Source organism: Cricetulus griseus, chromosome 3 (genome assembly GCF_003668045.3).
Source record: "Cricetulus griseus strain 17A/GY chromosome 3, alternate assembly CriGri-PICRH-1.0, whole genome shotgun sequence".
In the NCBI taxonomy this organism is placed as follows: domain Eukaryota; kingdom Metazoa; phylum Chordata; class Mammalia; order Rodentia; family Cricetidae; genus Cricetulus; species Cricetulus griseus.
Genome location: NC_048596.1, coordinates 89,724,359 through 89,743,339, shown reverse-complemented (window position 1 = coordinate 89,743,339; position 18,981 = coordinate 89,724,359). Strand labels below are relative to the sequence as shown.

At 46.4% G+C, this 18,981-nt stretch overlaps 1 protein-coding gene across 1 annotated transcript in view; it reads right to left on the bottom strand.

Moving 5' to 3' along the window:
• Positions 1-18,981, bottom strand: part of Irag1 (inositol 1,4,5-triphosphate receptor associated 1) — a 148,393-nt gene that overhangs the window by 57,083 nt on the left and 72,329 nt on the right. Inside the window, exon 2 of the mRNA XM_035442290.1 lies at positions 9,420-9,567. Within this exon, the coding sequence (XP_035298181.1) occupies positions 9,420-9,479 (60 nt within the window). The 5' untranslated portion in view covers positions 9,480-9,567. The remainder of the gene's footprint in view (positions 1-9,419; positions 9,568-18,981) is intronic.

Genomic DNA, 18,981 nt, shown 5'->3' with positions numbered 1-18,981 from the left:
ACTCTTTAAGACAAAATAAAAAGATTCTCAGGGGACTAACAAGAAAATGATGCCTCCAGTGTCAAGTCCTAAGGCCATGGGAGAGAGGGGAAGGACTTCTGCTGGGCATGTGGCCCCTCTGTGCACAGCACGGAGCATTCTTTGCTCCGCAGTCCTGAAGGCTTGCTCCCCAGTGTATGCTCCCATGTGCCCAGGGCCACCATGACTCCATCAGCCTGTTAGTGTCCACCCAGTTCCCAGAAGTCAGAAGTTCGTAGTCATCAGAACTTCCTGCTCTCTTTAGCCCTGTTCTTATTCTCAGACCATCACATTTCAACAGTGTGGAGCAGTACACAATGGGTATCAGTCGTGCTTTGTAAAATGCCTCTCAGCCAGCCAGCCATTCATGCACCATCATCTTCAGTCCTCCCTTCCTGGTGTTATCCCTCCTTTCATATCTTCCTCCCCTCAATCTAACCATCCAGTTACCCAACTTGTCACATGACCATCCATCTATCCATCTATCCAGGCATGCTTCCAATCATCCATCCATCCAGTCATCCTTCCCTGTGTGCACCATCCATTTATCCATCCAATCATCCAGCCAGTCAACCTTTCTTTCTTCCCTCCTTCCTCCCTCCCTCCCTTCCTTCCCTCCCTCCCTCCCTCCTTCCCTTCCTTCCTTCCTTCCTTCCTTCTTTCCTTCCTTCCCATCCCTAAGCTCCTACCACACATATGTGTAAGATGTAACCCTTGACCCCAGGTTGCTCATATTCAGTTTAACAGGGGAGAAACAGGACAAGCCACTCTATTGCTCACAATGGGAACCAAGGATGAACCATTGTGATATACATTCCTGACTATAATCACCATTTCTGAAATGCATTCTACTTTGATTGAGGTAATCCTACAATTGGTCTCATAGCTAATGCACTGTAACAGTATTCTTGATTCTTTTTCCTCAAGCCTCCTCTCCATGTAACCATAGAAGATGAAACATCAGTACCCTCTCCCCACACCTGAGGCTGCTGGTGTTCAGAACACTGGCTTTATTGGCAAGAGGAGGCAAAGAAGGCAGGATCATATACACAAGGAATCTTCAGTTGAATCTACACTTAACTGTGACACCACTGTGTGGCCTTTGACAAATACATACATCTTAGGTCCAGTATCTTCATCTATAATAAGGTGGAGTGATAATATCTAGCATGGATCAATGAATAGCAGGTACCCAATAAACATTATTATTACCTCCTACACCAGATCCTAATGCCTTATTCATAATTTCTGCTAAGATACTTCCTTTCAGCTCTTAATTGAGACCATCTTAGAAGGATGTGATGACCTAAATGAATGATATGGCTCAAATATAAAATGTCCCCCATAGGCTCATAGGTTGAAGTCTAGGTCCCCGGTTGGTGGTGCTGTTTTGGTGGGTACTGCAAACTTTACCGGAGTGAAGTCTAATGGGAGGGAATCAGGTCAGCTCACCAATACCCTAGTAGAATATACCTTGTCCCCTCTCTTTTCCTGACAAACCTCCTGTTTCCTGTCCATCATGAGGTGGGTGCCCTTGCTCTACCACATGCTCCCTGTTGTGATGTCCTGCCTCATTATGAGCCAAGGAACAATGGGGACAAGAGATAATGGGCTGAAACCTCTAAAACCATGAGATGAAGATGAATAATTTCTAAGTTGGCCTAGATATTTCAATCATGGCTATGGAAGACAAATTATAGAAGTCAACAAATGCTCTCAAGGAAGAGATGCCAACATCCCAGATAGAGTGTATGAGTACTTCCAGTTCTGGATTTGAGCATACACTTGACTCATTTGGGTGTTCACACCTCTAAACTAACAGTACCTGCCTCCTGGCATTGTAAAGCTACCTTGTGGTGAGTGCATACAACAGTTCAGGCTTGGGGCTGGAGGGATGGCTCACAGGTTAAGAGCACTGGCTGCTCTTTCAGAGGTCCTGAGTTCAATTCCCAGCAACTGCATGGTGGCTCACAACCATCCGTTATGAGATCTGGTGCCCTCTTCTGGTGTTCGAATATACATGGAAGCAGAATGTTGTATACATAATAAATAAATAAAATCTTAAAAAAAAAAAAAAAACAGTGCAGGCTTGCAGGAAGATGGAATGAAGATTCTCACTAGATGGCTGTGGCAGGCGGGGGGGGGGGGGCAATCCCTGCTCCAAGGAGCCCTTACAAGGTTACAAGGATTTATATGCATCATAGATTTCATCTCCATCTCATTCCTGAAAGAAGATAGGTTGTTTAGGTCCTGTAATCGTTAGTGTTAATTGTCAACTTGATATAATTGAGAATCATTTGGAATCACTTGGAATGTGAAGCCCAGGTACTCTGCCATGCTGCTTACACCAATACGCCTGGGACCCAGAAGCAGTCTCTGCCCCAGGAATAGAGGTGTAAGAACATTCTAGCAACTTAGGGGGTGTTACTTAGTCCTCTCCTCTTACAAGAGGACAGACCAGTGTGATGGTCTATGAGCCCCAGCTGCCTGAGGGGAAAGACAGGATGGGTCTTGGCCTCACTGACACCAACAGAGAAAGAACTTCTGATGTGCTATAGTGGCACTTGCTAGGGTCTCCAATTTGGATCCCAAGAAGTGGAGCCTGGTGGCTTTAAGACCAGAGCTACCCAGGTCTCCACAAAGAGATTGCCTCCTTAGAGCTTATATTAGTTACATTTGTCACTGTTGTTCCAAAATACCTGCCCAAAGTAGCTTAAGAAGGAAGGGGTGACTCGGACTGATGGCTTGAGGGGACAGTCCATCATGGCAGAGAAGGCATGGTGGCAGGAATTTGTGGTGGCTGGTCACACTGCATCTATAGTTGGGAAGCAGAGAGAAATGAATGCTGGTGCCCAACTCATCTCCTTGTATTCACTGTGGGAGCCCAGCCCATGTGACGGTGCCACCTACATGCAAGGTGGCTCTTCCCACATCAGTTAAATTTTCTCCCTGGAAACACCCTCATAGACACACCCAGAAGTTGTGGCTCTAAATTCCAACAAGTTGACAGTTAAGGCTGACCATCACAGGACCACACATAGAGAAAGGGCTGCTTCTCTGGAGCCCATTTCAACCTTATCTCAGTTATTTAAAAACTAGAGACAGGAAAGGGAGGTAATGCCAGCCACTAAATAGCTGTGTACCACAATGATCTTCAGTCACCAGAGCTGCTGTGTGACAGGACAGTGATGTCTGTCTGGAGCATCAAAATCTGAAGCACAGAGCAGCTGCTTTGAGAGAACTAGTGTGTCTCAGAGCAGCAGCCTAAGATAGGCTTCGTTTGGCAGAGTACGTTTTTGGGAGCCAGAGAACCACATTGTGTTATTTTATCATCTGGCTGAAGGAGAATGAGGAAGTCACAAGTATCTTGGAAGGACATGTGACCTGCGCTTGTGCTCCTGAGGGGGAAGAGAGAATTTGCTAAGACCCTCTGACACAAGTTGCAGGGCTTTAAGGGAGTCACAGGACCACCTTCTCTGGGGTCCCAGGCTGGCTCCTCTGTGATCATGGCTTCAAGAGCACAAAACACTGTCACTGTAGCCCAGGCTGCAAACATCTCATGGAAACTCCAGAGGCAAAGTCAGCAGGGCTCAGTACAAAGTAGAAACCAGGAGCATGGTGTACTGGGCCAGATGCCGGGCTTGAAGTCCCTGGTTTTCTGCTTGTGGGTTATGTAGCTTCAGTGGAAGTTAGTTGCCTTCTTTGTGCCTCAGTTTCCTCAACTATAAAATGGGATTTAATCCTGACTCTCAAAATGAACTAAAAGTTAAATTTGGATACAAGACATAAAGTAATCAACCCAGAATGTCCCGGAAACCCTCTCCCTGCCAGCAAGTTTAAACAGTGCCAGATGGTGCTATGAAGGATACTGGGGGAGAAAAACTGTCTTAGCCAGTAATGGACCAATATTGACATGCCTGGCAAGATGTGCCCACTGATCCAATAGTGGTACAATTGTTACAGGGATAACCAATCACTTTCTGATTGAATCTGAGGCCTGCTCTCCAGAAAGGATTTCATACCTAATGTTATAATACTGATCAAAAGCCCATGATTTTGGAAGACCCCAGGGTAGAACCTACTGTTGCATTTTACTAAATGGTCATACTGTCTAGATATGTATGTTTCTGTCATAGATCTGTGCTACTCTCAACTTTGCACAGAAGCTTCCTTTTTGCCATGGCTGGTAATCAATGCAGAGACTTATAACCGGTCACAGTGCTGAGTGTAAGTAACTGAGTGCTCAGCTGTGGATGGTCATCTTATCAACCTCCTACCATCCGAGGCTCAGGGAACATCTCAGAATAGGGCACAAAGAGTGTAAGAATCAGTAGATGGGAGGAGAGCTACAAAATGCTAGCTTCTAGACATGACGGGGCTGTTGCATACACCAACTCACAGCAACTGTGCTTACCTGCACAAGACCTTCATAAGATCAAGCCAGCCAAAATTCCAGTATTGCTCTGCAGCTCTACCCTTGGCAGAGGAACTGTTGGCAGTTGGTAGCTACTGAAGAGGAGAGTCATTCTCCATCAGGAAAGAAGCTGCCGGTAGGTTGACCATGCCGCTTTGTGCATATGGAATAAGCAGCAATAAGTGGACTCAGGGGACTATTAATAGCAAAGGACATGAAGTTGGGAGGGAGACTGGTGGGCACTATGGAAAATTGAAGGAAGTAATGGTAGATGTCTAGGGTTAAAATACATTGTACAAATGTATGGATTTTTCCAAAGAATAATTTTTTTTTCTAAAGCGAATTGTACTAATACAGTTGCATAGTATCTGGTACCTGGCTGGCTATTTATTCATTAAGTAGCTTTGTGTCAGGGAGATGGAAGACAGAGGTGGAGTGGGGAATGTCGAAATTGACAATAGGAAGGCAGATGGTCTGTCTATGAGCTACAGTGACCTGCTCCTGGAGGCTTCTAGAAACTCCCAAGGTGGTGGTGGTGGGGGGGCGGCTTGTACAAGTAAAACTCAGGCTTTTACTGACATGAGCTCCTATGCCCCAAATGTGCTAGGCACCTCTGAGGATATCATGCCAGCACAATGAGTCAGCTTCTTAAATGGTTTTTGGTCACAGCTCAGGAGATCACTGATGACTTGACCACATTGTATCCGGGGTCTGTGGCTGCAGGGTGAAGGATATGGGCCAGCAGGCATTCCTTTACACTTTCTGCTCTAGGTTCCTGCCCTGACTTCCAACAGTAATGGACTGATACTTGAAAGTATACGATAAAATAAAATCTTCCCTCACCAACTTACTTTTGGTCGTGGTGTTTACCACAGCAACAGAAAGCAAACTGAGAAATATGTCATCTAGGATCCTTCCAACTGACAGTCTTGTCATTCTGTGGTCCCTAAACGTCCCAGGCATGTGTCCTGACAGCTTCATTTCAGTCAGAGCCCCTGTGCCTGCGTCCCACAGAATGCAAACTGCTGAGAACACACTGCAGAGTCATTGCTGGAAGCCTTTACTTCACTGTAGGGATTGCTTATAGCTTCTGATTAACAGTTTCAGGGCAGAGGACAATTCAGCCCTCCAACTCCCGGTGTTTTTGTTGTGAGGATTTGGGTTAGTGGTGGGAAATGGAGGGTTGAGAGCAGAGTATTCAAAACTAGGACTGGACCCCGGGGAGCTATAAGCTCCAAGGGATGCTCTGTTCTTGCTTTGCAGAGTGGGAATTCACACAGACCGGCTTCCGGCTGAACCCTGGGCAGCCTCACTTTCCTGGCTGCCTGGCTTCTGTGCTCCCTGGGAGTCAGGCTTACACCCTTGGAGGCCCCTGCTAGCTTGGGAGATCTGAACCTCCCCTGAGGCTGTTCTGTGTCAGGCTCTTAGTGTGGACAGAAGCTCCTTATGAACCATGCCTATCTGGCTTCTGGAGAACTCAGGGAGGCCCAGAGCCTGGTAGTCAGACCTGAAAGTAAAAGAATGTTGAATCTCATGTGGACCTTGAACCTCTGTGTAAGGGTCTAAGCTGCTACAGGGCTGAGCTAACCAGACAGAACAGACGCGGCAACAGCTATGCTTGTTTGGAGTAACAGACAGGGAGCAACAGGGATGAAAAATCTAACAGACTTGGCTTCCAGGTCTCTGGATGAAGATGTGGAGGAGTTGGTATTCAAAGCCAATTCTGTCTGACCACAGAGGTCATAGTTTTAAACTGAGGAACCTGGGCCTCCTGGATCCTAGGTGGCTTGAGTCTCTCACCCATCCTCCAGGATCTGGTACTGCCTCAGCCACTGGAACTTTCAGACATCTTCAGGATAGCCTCAGATTCCTACAAGCCCAGAGACAGAACCAAGGCCCATGAAAAGCCTCAGAGATCATTGCCTCATTATTCTGGCTCCAGGTTGCAGGAGGGCTAGCTTGTGGGGAACTGGCATTTAACTCCTACTGGCTAATCAGGATTCTTACCCTTGATTCTCCAGCCAACTCATGGATTCCTTCCATGCTGTGTCACTAAGAAGCTCACCTTCACCTAGACCCTAGACCCTGGCCTTCATGTAGCTGGACTTACAAGCAACTGACAGCCACAAGGGTTAGAAGAGGAGTGGCTTTTCTTGTCTTGTGAGAATATGGTTTCAAAGCACTTTTTAAAAAAAGATTTGTGTGTGTGTGTGTGTGTGTGTGTGTGTGTGTGTGTGTGTACAGAAGAGAACATCAGACCCCCAGGAGCAGGATTCCCTGCAGGCAGTTATGGGTGGGTGCTGGGAATTGAACTCGGGTCCTCTAAAAAAGCAGCACCCTCTCTTAAACACTGAGAGCTACAGATGTAGGAAGCATGGAACTCAGGCTTTACAAGGGATGAAGTTGTATCTTTGCTGATCTTGTATTATACTTGCATTAGTGTGCTTTTATTTGTAGGAGGCTCACAGACAAATACTAGGGGAATCTGGAATGGTAAATACACAAGGTTGCTCCTTCAAAGGAATAGACACATACATAACCTGTTATCCAAACAATAGGCTGGCAGAGGATGTGGTTAACGGCTGGTGACCTTTGTGCTATATGTGTGGCTGAGACCACACCAGAATCTCCCCTAGACCCTTATCATAAGCTTGTTTGTCTCAGTCTATAGAATTCATTTTTATGGGTGATGTTTTACAAAGAGTTTCTATGTAGTCATGTCTCATTTTTATTTAGCTTAATTTGTACTTTATTTTGCACACAAGATTGAGTTAATTATCACCAGGAAAGTTTTTATCAAATTGTTCTGTGTTTAAATATGCCTAAGACAAACTACTCAGAGTAAGACTTCTCAAGTTTGAGCCAATATCAGCTACTTGGTCATGTTGCACCAAACTGCCTTCTTGCCTCCCACATACTGTTAGTTACTCTGTTGGCTGTGGGGCCACAAAGACTCCCACACTTATTCTTGGGTTAACTGTTTGGGGAAACTGCCCAAGTTTTGGGATCCAGGTAAATGTAAGTTCAATATGTTACCATGGTTGGTGAAGTGGCGGGGTCAGAGATGACCACCATGAGAGGAGAACAGGAGTGACGGTTGAAGAAAGCCATCAGAGTACGGGGAGTAGCCACACTTGAATCCACTCACCAGTGTTTGCCTTCTGTGGCCACTCCATTTTCATTCTCCCCAAACCCCCAGAACTCAGCCGCCTTTAGGGTTGCTGGTGAACAGTGCCTACTGTGGCCCTAGATGACCTGGGATGGTTGTGGAACATTCCCTAGAACCTTGGTCTATGGTCTGCAGAGAGATGTGAGTTTGGCTTACTATTTTCTTTTTTTTAGATGTTCAAGGAAAAGACATCCCCGCCCCACCCCTAAGCTGCCAAGTTCACATCTCAAACTCATGAACTTGGGATGTAGAGATACAAGGGATAGCAAATACAAGTATTTGCTATCTTAGTTCCCACGGTTATAATATGTAAGAAAACAAATGTCATCACAACACGAAAATATCCACCAGGAATCTGTCCATCTGGAAAAATGATGCTCACTCACACACTCTTCTCTAGCTTAGTAAGCCTGTGTCTGGCTTGGATTAGTATGGACCAGATACAAGAGCATAGCACAAGTTCAGTGCAAACCAACGGTAAAATTCAAGTCAAAGAAAACAGTGGTGGTGGTGACCTTCATAAGCAAGGCCTGTAATCTAGGAGGATCAGATGGAGCTGGGCAAGTGACCAGATAAAGAAAAAATGAGCATGATGGGTAAGATAGGTTCTTCAGAAGGGAATGGCTTCAATGTCTTGGGGAAATGTGTGGCCTTACATTTCAAGCATTCTTTTGAAGGAGTTGCTATAAAATAAAATAAAATAAAATAAAATAAAATAAAATGTGAAGAATGTGGTGAACATATTGTTTGATTAATAGAAAAAAATAAACAGATCCTGGGTATATGGCCCAATCAGAAAGTCCCTACCATACAAGCATGAAAATTTGAGTTTGGATCTCTAGCACCCACGTTTAAAAAAAAGAAAGAAAAAAAAAAAAGGACAGGGGTAGCATGGGAAACAGATAGGAAGACCCCCTAGGGTTTCCAGGTCCAGGGAGAGACCCTGCCTCAAAAAATAGAGAATAATATAAGACACTCAAGCATCAGCCTTTGGCTTCCATGTACATGAAAACACATGAATACATTACATATACAAAAATAAAATAAAACAAATAATATACATATCAACACCAAAAACACTTGATTCTTTGTTCAATTTGAATATAAACTTATAACTGATACTTTATGATTAAATATAGCTAAAAATAGCTCTTCTTAACTTCATTTGCGAAAAAAAAAAACTTCAGTGATACCTTCTTTGCTATTGACATTGCTTTTATTATGTCTGAGTTTTTGTTTTGTTTTGTTTTTTGAGATAGGGTCTCAGTCTGTAGCCTAAGCTAGTCTAGAACTCATAGTGACCTGCTACCTCAGTTTCCTGGAGGCTGGGACAACAGGCATAAGCCACCATGCCTGCCTCAATGAAAACGCTCTTAATAAACATTTTAAAAATCATTTTCTATTCTATTATCAACTTTTACTGAAACCCTTTCCTATCCTTTACTATGAACTTTTGATATTCATTTGAAGCAGATTATTTCAAAGTGGCCTTTGGCTATGTTTGCTACCCTTTCTCTTCTACATCTTTCTCAAGCGTAGAAGGGAACATTCTGGGCCCAGGTGGTTTGAAATCTCATGAAGCCTTTGTCATACACTGTCTAGATGGTGCTACACTCAAGACTCTCAGGCCCCTGGCCACTTAAGTGAACTCAGGGTAGCGTGCTCTCCAGAGTGAAAGCCATATACCTTCCCCAGCACCCACTGCAGCCTGCTCTGTTGTCGGAGCACTCTGTGGCCAGCTTGAAAGTGGTGGCCTCAGCCCAGCATGCTTAGCTTGGCCCCCATCCAGACTAACCATGGGCAGGAAGGGGCACTTACTTGGGTCTGGGCTTCGTGTGGCTCTCCAGGGGGCTCCTCATCCTCAGGAATGTGGGGCATGGCAGCCTCCTGGCTGGAGTGCTGTGTGTGCCTGGAACCTCTGCTGTGTCAACCCCAAAGACGCTCCAAGAGGCTTGGGCTCCGCAGGCTGGGGAGATGCCAAAGGACAAGTCAAAATCCTTCCCATTCTGTCCCAAGCTAGGTTCCATTTCCAGGATCCAAGAGCCACAGATTTGCTGCTTGGTTTTACATCAACACCAGAGGTCAGGCAAGGCAAGGCTTGGAGCAGGCATTGGGAGCTGCATTGCCTCCTGCTCTCTGGCTTTGTTTACACAGGCAGGAGTGACCTTTTGCATCTAATTTGGTCCTTACAGTAAAAACATCTATTCCAGAAGAGAAACATTTCATCTCCTCAAAGAAGGATACGTCATTGAGATCAGATACCATCTGTATGCCATCTACTGAGCTCCTGCCGGCTGCATGACTACCATTATCAAATTGACTCCATTCTATAGGTGAGAGAAGAGCCTCTCAGAGTGGAAGCCACTTGTCCTGAGTCACACAGAACACCAAGTGCTTGCACCCAGGTCTTCTTGATTGGTGCCCATGACTCTTCCCATTACACCCCACATCCTCTCCTGTGGTCTGCCTCCTCCCCATAGGCAGAACAAAAGACAATGCCATTAACCAAGTAACACTGTGTCACTCTCTAGATGAGTAGCTGCTGACTGCTAGAGCCTATAGGAAGAGCCAGAAAGCTCTGCTGCTTCCCATGACAAAAGATATCTTTCCTGTCCTACATAGAGGGCCTGGAAAGTTCCCTAAATCAGAGCACTGCAAACCAGGCTGATACCTGGCATTAACCATAGTACACACCACCCTCTGGGCCCGGCTCTCCAAGGCAGGAAAGGTGTCTGGTTCATTATGAATATTCAAAAGATCCATCAAAAATGGTGGTTTAAAGAAGTTGAACCACATTAGTATTTAAAGAATTGGAGACATTTAGTACAGGAGCTGTCAAAGGGGGAACTGTCTTAGCTTTTGTCTTTTACCCCAATAGGTAGCCCACTCAGCATTGAAGCATTTGGGGCGACCCCTGCTGGTCACCTTGGAAATCTCATCTCAACTAGGCCATTCATTCATGTTGTGGAATATTCCTTTACACTGTGTGAAAATGTGTCACTGTGATTGGTTTAATAAAAAGATAAATAGACAATAGCTAGACAGGAAGCATAAGTGGGGACTTCTGGACAGAGCGAGTGAAGTCGCCAGCCAGATGCAGAAGAAACAGGATGGGCAGAAAGGAGATGAGGTAATGAGTGTGTGGAAGAACATAGTTTAAAAAATATGGGTTAATTTAAATTATAAAAGCTAGTTAGAAACAAGCCTAAGCTAAGGCCAAGTTTCCATAATTAATAATAAGCCTCTGTGTCATTTTTTGTGAGCTGGCAGCCCAAAAAGAAAAGTCCATCTACAGATGCACTGAATTTTTTTTTTTTTAATGGTTTAAGACAGCCCAGACTGGGTTGGTTTTGAACTCATTACATAGCTGAGGCTGACTGATTCTCTTTTCTCCACATCACAAATGCTAGGATTCCAGGCATGTGCCACTATGTCTGGATGAAGCATTCATTCTTTCTTCACAAACAAACTTTTTATATTAGGCCAATGACCTGTGTTGCGACACAAAGAAAAAGGAGTATAGTTTTGGCCCTCAGGGGTCTTGAGTCCAGTGTTGGTAGGCAACTGAAAACTGTGATTGTCATCAACACTTCAGAATGAAGAATTATAAGGAAGAGTCCCTAACTATGCAGACTGGGAATGGAACTTGTTTAGTGATGGCTCTGTGTCACAAGGGCTGTTTGGGCTGAGCCATAACACAGAAGTGCAAATGAAACTTATCTATTTGCAGAATAGCCTGGGGCTGAGCAGGGTAGACAAGCTGACAGGGAAGAAGCCACGCTGGGCTGGGCTCCAAACAGTTTTGTTTTGATTTTAGAGACTAAAAACTATGGGTCCAGGACCACTGCATCTTCCATCCTCAGAGACGACTGGATGAAGAAATTAAACATTGGGTTCCCCCAAAAAAGTGAGCTCTCTGAATATATTTATCATCTATACTTAGACACCAGTATTGGCAGCAATGGTGTCAGTAGTGCTGAGGGGATTGCGTTGTAATGGGGGTAGTTGAGGGTAACAAGTTGGCTCACTTCTCAGGGAACGTCATGGTCTCACCCTTGCAAGTCCAACCTATCTCAATAGGAACAGCTTTCAAAGTATGAGGGACAGTAATTCCACTTTCCATTTGTGTCTTAATCTACACAAAACATATTGTGTACTGTAAAACAAGGATTTAGACAAACAGAAGAGAGACAAGAATTTGTGTTTAAGAACTCAAGACTTCAGCCTGGTCCAGAGAAGCTGCAAGGGAAAGTAATCTCTTCTCAGATATCTAAAAGGTAGTCATGTGGTCCTGGGGTTTCCAAAAGGACAGGTGTTGAGGCCAAGGACTCAACAGCCAAGTGAGAAGGCAGGGGAACTTTTTCTAGAATTTGGAGCCAGCTAAAGATGGAGGAGAATGCTCACCAAGGTCAAGAGTTTCCTGTTCCTGGGGGACTTTCAATACTGGCTGGCTCAAGGGTCATGGGAATTCCAAGCACGGCAGTGGCCTTTTCCCAACTCAAGAAGTCCCAGACTCTATCTAGTCACAACCAGCCACAAGGATGCTCTCAGCCCAGGGTTCATTCAGAGATCCTAGGATTATAAAGCCATTCTAGAAATATCCCATTTCTAACCCTCCACAGTCCTCTCTTGGAGACAGACCTCTGCCAGCCCCCAGCCAGAAGCAAAACTTCATGAACAAGGTCAGACAGACTTGGAGATGCTGGCTGTGGCAGGATGGAGCCTGGCTGCAGTTCCATGGCTGAACAAGATGGAGTCTGTGCAGCTCCAGAGGAACCCTGTGGCCCTGCTGAAGTCCGTTCCCATGATGCTCAGGCCCCATGTGCTTTCCCACCCATTATTATAAACTCAATGCTTAAAATAGCAAGGTAAAAACCAGTCCAGCCAGAAGGGTGACATCTGGGGGGTCTGCGGGGGCTCACGGGCATGTAGGCCTCACATCCATCAGGGCACAGTTTGGAATACAGCCTCCAGGAAGCCATGGTCTGAGTGCCAGCCCATAAAAGGAGAGAACACTGAGTCATGTTTGTCTCCCGCCTCCTTTTCAATCCACTTCCAAATATTTCCTGATGCTTCTCCAGCCAGGCCAGGTTAAGTGAGGCATGCCAAGAACCAATCAGCTCTTTGGACTCTTACCAACAATTAAACAGAACCTGACCCATTTCACAGGAAAGAAGACTGAGGCATGGAGAGGAGAAACAAACCAGACAGGGTTCAGTTACCTTTGTTCCTAAGGCAAACTACCCAAGAACCTCTGCTGGGATAACCACCCAACCATTTGTGTAAGTGAAGGGGCTAGATATCCATCCCCAAACCATCCTAAGAGAGTTGACCTACTTCATGAAATAAAAGCAGTTTCCCTACGGGGTATCCCACACTACTGTGTATGGTCAAGTGCTATCTTCATGCTTAACCCCAATGAGAGAGGGCATGTGTTTATTTAGTTTGGTTTTTTGTTTGTTTGTTTGTTTTTTATTTTTGTTTTTGTGCAGTACTGGGAATTGAAACCAGGGCCTTGAGCATGCTAAGCAAGTGTTCTGCCACTGAGCTACCCCCAGCCCTCTGCTGTAAGTTTTATTACTTTCGTTTAATGTAATAAAGCACTGAGGCTCAGAGGTGATCAGCAAGGCCATGTAGCTGGTAAGGCTGAGTCCAAAGGGTATCATCTTCTCTCTTACCCAGGGCACAGCCAAAAAGCCTTGTGCAAGCCCCTCTCCAGCAAGAAGAATGAGGTATAAACTCCCAGAGGCATGGAGAGGAGGGAACACTGAATCGTTGGTTATCAGGCCAACTGTCTTTTGAGGGTAAAGGAAGAAGCGCAGCTTAGGGAGATGACTCAGTAGGTAAAGTGCTTGCCACACAAGCATGAGGACATGAGTTCAAATCTCCAGAAGCCACATAAAACTGAACATGACAGCAGGCATCTGTAATCCCATTGCTCATAAGGAAAAATAGCAGGAGAAGACAGGAAAATTCAAGAAGCTGGTAGGCCACATGACCTCCTGAATGTAGCACAAGCAAGATATCCTGCTGCAAATAAGGTGGAAGACTAAACTGACATCCAAGGTTGTCCTCTGACCTCCAAACATGAGCTGTGACATATGTGTACTGCCCAGAGAAGGCCTACAGCTTGAGGGTTCGTGCTCCTAATATGTGGTGTGGCAACATGTTCGTTCATGGTGGTGGTGGGGGGGGTGTGCAGCAGCCCATTCATTGGCCTTATTTCTTACTTGTCCAGGCACACAACTGTGCAGAGACTTGTTCATTGAATGGTTCGTGCCAAGAAGCCTCACACTTGGGCCAAAAGCATAGGCTGGGTCCCATAAAAGCTACCTTAGAATCCTGTGGGCTATCAGGAGCAGACAGGAGGACAGGAAGGCAGGAGGGCTCTGGCAATAGAGGACACATACCTTTATTCTATTCCCAGCAGCCATCAGGAGCTTCCTGTGCTCATTGTCCTGGGGAACTTAAGTATCTAGGGTAGACAAAGGGAACTTGGTAGGTCCCAATGGCTTACCGTGCCTCAACAAGTACCAGGCTGTCTTCACGACTCAGGGAGAAGACATGAATAGTCTTTACAGAAATACTCTCAGTGCTCTCAGCCTCCCCGAGAGGTGGTATTGGAAGCTCTAACACTGGTAACACAATTGGTCCCATTTGGCAGATGACAGAGGTCTGAAGGAATTGCAATGGCAGGATGTCCAGTATATCTGCCTGACTGTGTAGGTCCCTTTGGGGACAAGCCTTCTGGCCTCTCTCAGAGCCTTGTGACATGCCCAGAAAAGATCAAACCCCTCACTTGAAGCCACAGTGTCCCATGAGCATGGCCTGCATGCTGTGTGGCTCTCACTGGCTCTGCTAATCTAGCCTTCAGGGAAAGAACCAAGAAGCCCTTGTGGAAAGCAAGGGGTTAAGCCAGCCTCATGGACCTCACTGGGGTGACTCAGTCTTCTCAGAAGGGAGAGTTTTGTTCTCACAGCTTAGGATTTTTGCTTTCATTTAGCACCCAAAGAATGTGAGTATGATTAGGCTACTATTAATATCCAGCCTAGCCTCTCTTTGGGCAAAGGGCTGAGGCAGGAGACTGCTTAGAGTAACTCAACATGCATCTCTGTCAACCCCTCTACAAATCCAGAGGGACAGGAGACTGCTTCCCCTGTTCCCACTCTTGTAGATGGGGTGTTGAGGCTGAGAGAAGGGTAGGGATTTAACCAAGGCCGCATCTAGGGAAGGACCACATCAGAAAACATGATATGAGTGTGAGGTTGGCCAGGGACAGAAGGCAAGCCAGTGTGAGAGTGGACCTTCTAGTCTCTCTTCTACTAGTGGTCTCACTCACTGGAAAGGAGGACCCTCTTTCATGCCCTCACCCTGGGTGGCCTTGCAGAATGTCCTCAGATGACCACAATGAGCCTAAGTACTGGGCAGTGTCTCTGTAGCCTGGCCAACTTCAGACCTGTGTCCTACACCCAGAATGCACCAGGTCTACCTCATGCATACTTTGAGAGAATCCAAGAGCTCAGAAAACCCAATTGCAACTCTTGTAGTTCTACCCTGCTGGATTAGTCACCCTTGGCCTCCATTTCCTCATTTGTAAAAAGGTGACGAGGCAGTGGTGGTGAACACCTTTAATCACAGCACTTGGAAGGCAGAGGCAGGTGGATCTCTGTGAGTTCAAGGCCAGGCTGCTCTACAAAGCTACACAGAGAAACCCTGTCTTGAAAGACACAAAAAGAAGAAGGAAGAGGAGGAGGAGGAAATGAAGGAGGAGGAGGAACAGGAGGAGGAGGAGGAACAGGAGGAGGAAGAGGAGAAGGAAGAAGAAAAAAGAAGAAGAAGAAGAAGAAGAAGAAGAAGAAGAAGAAGAAGAAGAAGAAGAAGAAGAAGAAGAAGAAAGTGGTAATGGTGCCTACATTTTAGGGTTGGTATAAGGGTTAGAATAGTAAGTTCCTACAACATGCAGATACCCAGCATGCTCTCTAGAACTTTCCATGCCCGCTTTGAATAGGCATCTGAGTTCTCCCAGCCTCAGTCACCAAAACCTGAGCAAAGCCTGAGATTTTGATGCTTATCCCAGTGACTCAGAATCACATAGGGGCCTCAGCCTGACTAGTCCTGTATGCACCAGTAGATAACTGAACATTACACATGACAGGAGCTCTAAGGAGTACAACCACTGGCAATGCCCACACTCCCACACAGCCACCAGCTTCAGGAGGTGGTCTGCTAGGCATTTGGCAAACATTACTGGGCTGAGGAAGAGGGCACAGGGCTAGGGGTAATCTGATCTGTCCCATTGTCAGTCTCAGACTATGTCATGGGCAACAGTGGGTCTGTGCCATGACTAGTCCTGGGTCTGTCTGGTTCAAAGCCCCGGTTATCTCTGCCATCCTTGTTGTAATAGTGAGTCCTAAAGGTTCCCATGCACAAGCAACAGGTGGTCACCTCCCTGTCCCCCACCCCCAGGGCCTGCTTCAGTGGCTGGTCACACTCACACTCGGGTTGTCAGGACAAGTGGATGCATGAGTGAACACTCACACCATCTATCTGACAAGGGCTCCCTGGCTCTCTCTTAAAGGCATATTTGGGTTGCTGGGGAGAAGGTAGAAATGGGGACATGAACACCTGGAAGGCATTTCCCCAGGACTGTTCCCTAAATACCACCTCTGTAATCTACAATGGCCAAAAGCATGGGGCAGTGGCCTGGCTGTGCCCTCGGGAGACACCTCCAGCACACCAGATTCCAAGGATCTGCCCTTGTCTGGGACACCATCCTGGGACCCAGTTTTCTCTGGCCACACCAGCCACTCCTGGGGGCTCTCCAGCGAGCAAGCCCTGCCCAAAGTGGGCCAGACCACACTAGGAGAGTCTGGACCAACATGTTGGCTGTGTAGGGAGTGGGAGAGAGTTCCCTAAGACAAGAGTGCCACTGAGTCACTTCCCCCAAGGCCGTTCTCCTCTTATGTGTGTCTGTGGTGTGTGTGTGTGTGTGTGTGTGTGTGTGTGTGTGTGTGTGTGTGTGTGTGATGGAATAGAAAAGAAGGAAGCTTGGTTCTGGCTTGTCAGATTCAGACAAAATGGAAAGGGCTCAGAAAACACAAGATGGCTCAGTCTACCTGGGCAACAGAGTGAATTTAAGGCCAATCTGGGCAACTTAGTGAGACCCTGTCTTGACATAAAAAATACAGAAATATGGATATAGTTTGGTGGTCGAGTGCTTGGCTAGCACGAAACTCTGGCTTTGATCCTCAGCTCCACAAAAAGAAAACTGAGAGCTAAATCAAGGAACTTGATGCATTTATCCTGTAACTGGACACAGGAGGGAAGAACGATGAGTGTATGAAGGCTGTAGCTGGACACAGGAGGGAAGAATGATGAGTATATAAACGCTGTATAAAAACCACAGATAAGTAACAATGAGTGGGATTTATCAGTATGTGGTACAAGTTGGAAACAGAGTTGAGAAAAGCACAATTATTCACAGTGTGTCTGAGCAAATTTCCTTAGCTCTCTGAGGCTTATTCTGTGTCATTCTCACGAGGTGAGCTCACGTGGCAAGCTGCTCTGGTTTTATTTTTTGTGATTAAATGTGAATTACAAATCCGGTTGGGGGGGAAGAGAAAGAAAAAAGGTGGGGAGGCACCATCTCAAGTAAAGGCAACCCTCCTTCCCCAGGATGACGTAGTGAGGGGAAAGCAGCAACAGTGCTGTGCTGAAGAGTCCCAGAGGGACCTGCTCCCTGCTTCTCTTGGGAGGTGAGCAGCCTGCTTCCCAGACAGAACTCTAGGGAGAAGACCCCCCCAACAAGGTAGCTCCTTGGTGTGGCAAAATAGACAATGCCCGTGGACACGCTCTGGAGCCTGTGACAGCCCAGGATTGGGGCAACCCAGTCCTCTTGGTGCCCCAGACCTGGGGCTGCCTTGAGAAGGACTTAGCTGTGCAGTTGTCCACCTACTTGTTCAGTCCAGCTGTCAATCATCTCCAAACCGTGCCCGCCCCCATCAGGACCCATGTCGTGTTCCCTCCTTCCCTGACACTTGGAAAGTCCTGGGTGCGAATGCCCCAAGGAGGCTTTGGCATTTGGCATTCCCTGATTATCTGATCTCTAGATCCATTGGCCTTTGAAGAATGCTCAGGCCAGGGCCAGACCTCCTTGCTCCCACTTCCCCTCCCCCGCCATGACAGGAAATAAGCCAAAAACGTCGCCCCAGGTTTCCTTTCCAGCTTGTTCACTTCAGCAGTTTTTCTTTTAAAAAATAAGTCTGCTTGAAAACGTTTTTTTTTTCTTCTTGGAAATATGTATGATTGCTCAATCCAAGACAGTTCAAAGGCACCAGGAATGGCAGGGAAGTGTCTAAGCCTTCTACTTAGCTCCAAGCAGAAATAAATCTTACCCGGTTCCCTTTGTGCCTGGTTGTCCAGGGACACTTCCTTGAGTCACTCACGCCAGGGTGATGTGAGTCATCTGTGGAGTCAAGGACCACACGGTATGCCAAATTCCAAGAGCCCCCATAAGGAGCAGGGCCCCAAGGGATGCTCAGAGGAAATGAAGGGTCAGGACCTCTCTCAGGCTCTGGGATTGGCTCTGCCTTCCCAGGTGGATGGATCTGGGGCCCATTAACCCTGGCTGAGCCTGGAATCCTAGGTCTTTTCTACACAGAGTTTAGACAAGCTTCTGCTGTGGGATATAGAGGAGACTGCTCACCTGGCTCACAAGGGCCAGCTTTGAAGTTCCCTAGTCTAACCTAATTTAGGAGAGACCCTGTCTCAAAACAACGTTCCTCTAGGATCAACACTAGAGGTTGATCTCTAGCCTCTATATACATGAGTGCACATGCCAGGGTGCGCCCACACACACACCCCACACACCAGTACAGATACATGCACAAAATCAAGTTACACAGACTTACAACTGAATAAGTTAGCTAAAACTGAAGGATGTCAATACTCAGTCACTCTCTCGCAATCTTGCTAGGTCTCACTATGATCTGTGAGAAGTCTTAATGGACTTCTATACTGCAAACTGTCCGATGACATGCAACTGTCCACTTCATCTCGGCCATCATTAATAAGAGCTACTTAGTGTAATGGGAGCATACACAAACAGACCTGAGTGAGAACCATCTGTGAGGGTCATCGCTTCTCCCAGAGTGCTAGCTATTAGCATTTACTGCACACCATCAAACTAGGAAGCCTGGCTTTCCATCCTTGCCAGGTACACACAGAATGCTATCACCCTGGCTATAAGCCTGCCAGTTGCCTTTAGACAAGTCCTCCCTGGAGTGCCACAGAAACTATGTTCTGACCACAGCGTCCAATAAATAGCCACCCTGAGGATATGCGCTGTGTTTTTATAATGTTTGTATACATCTTCTCCTCA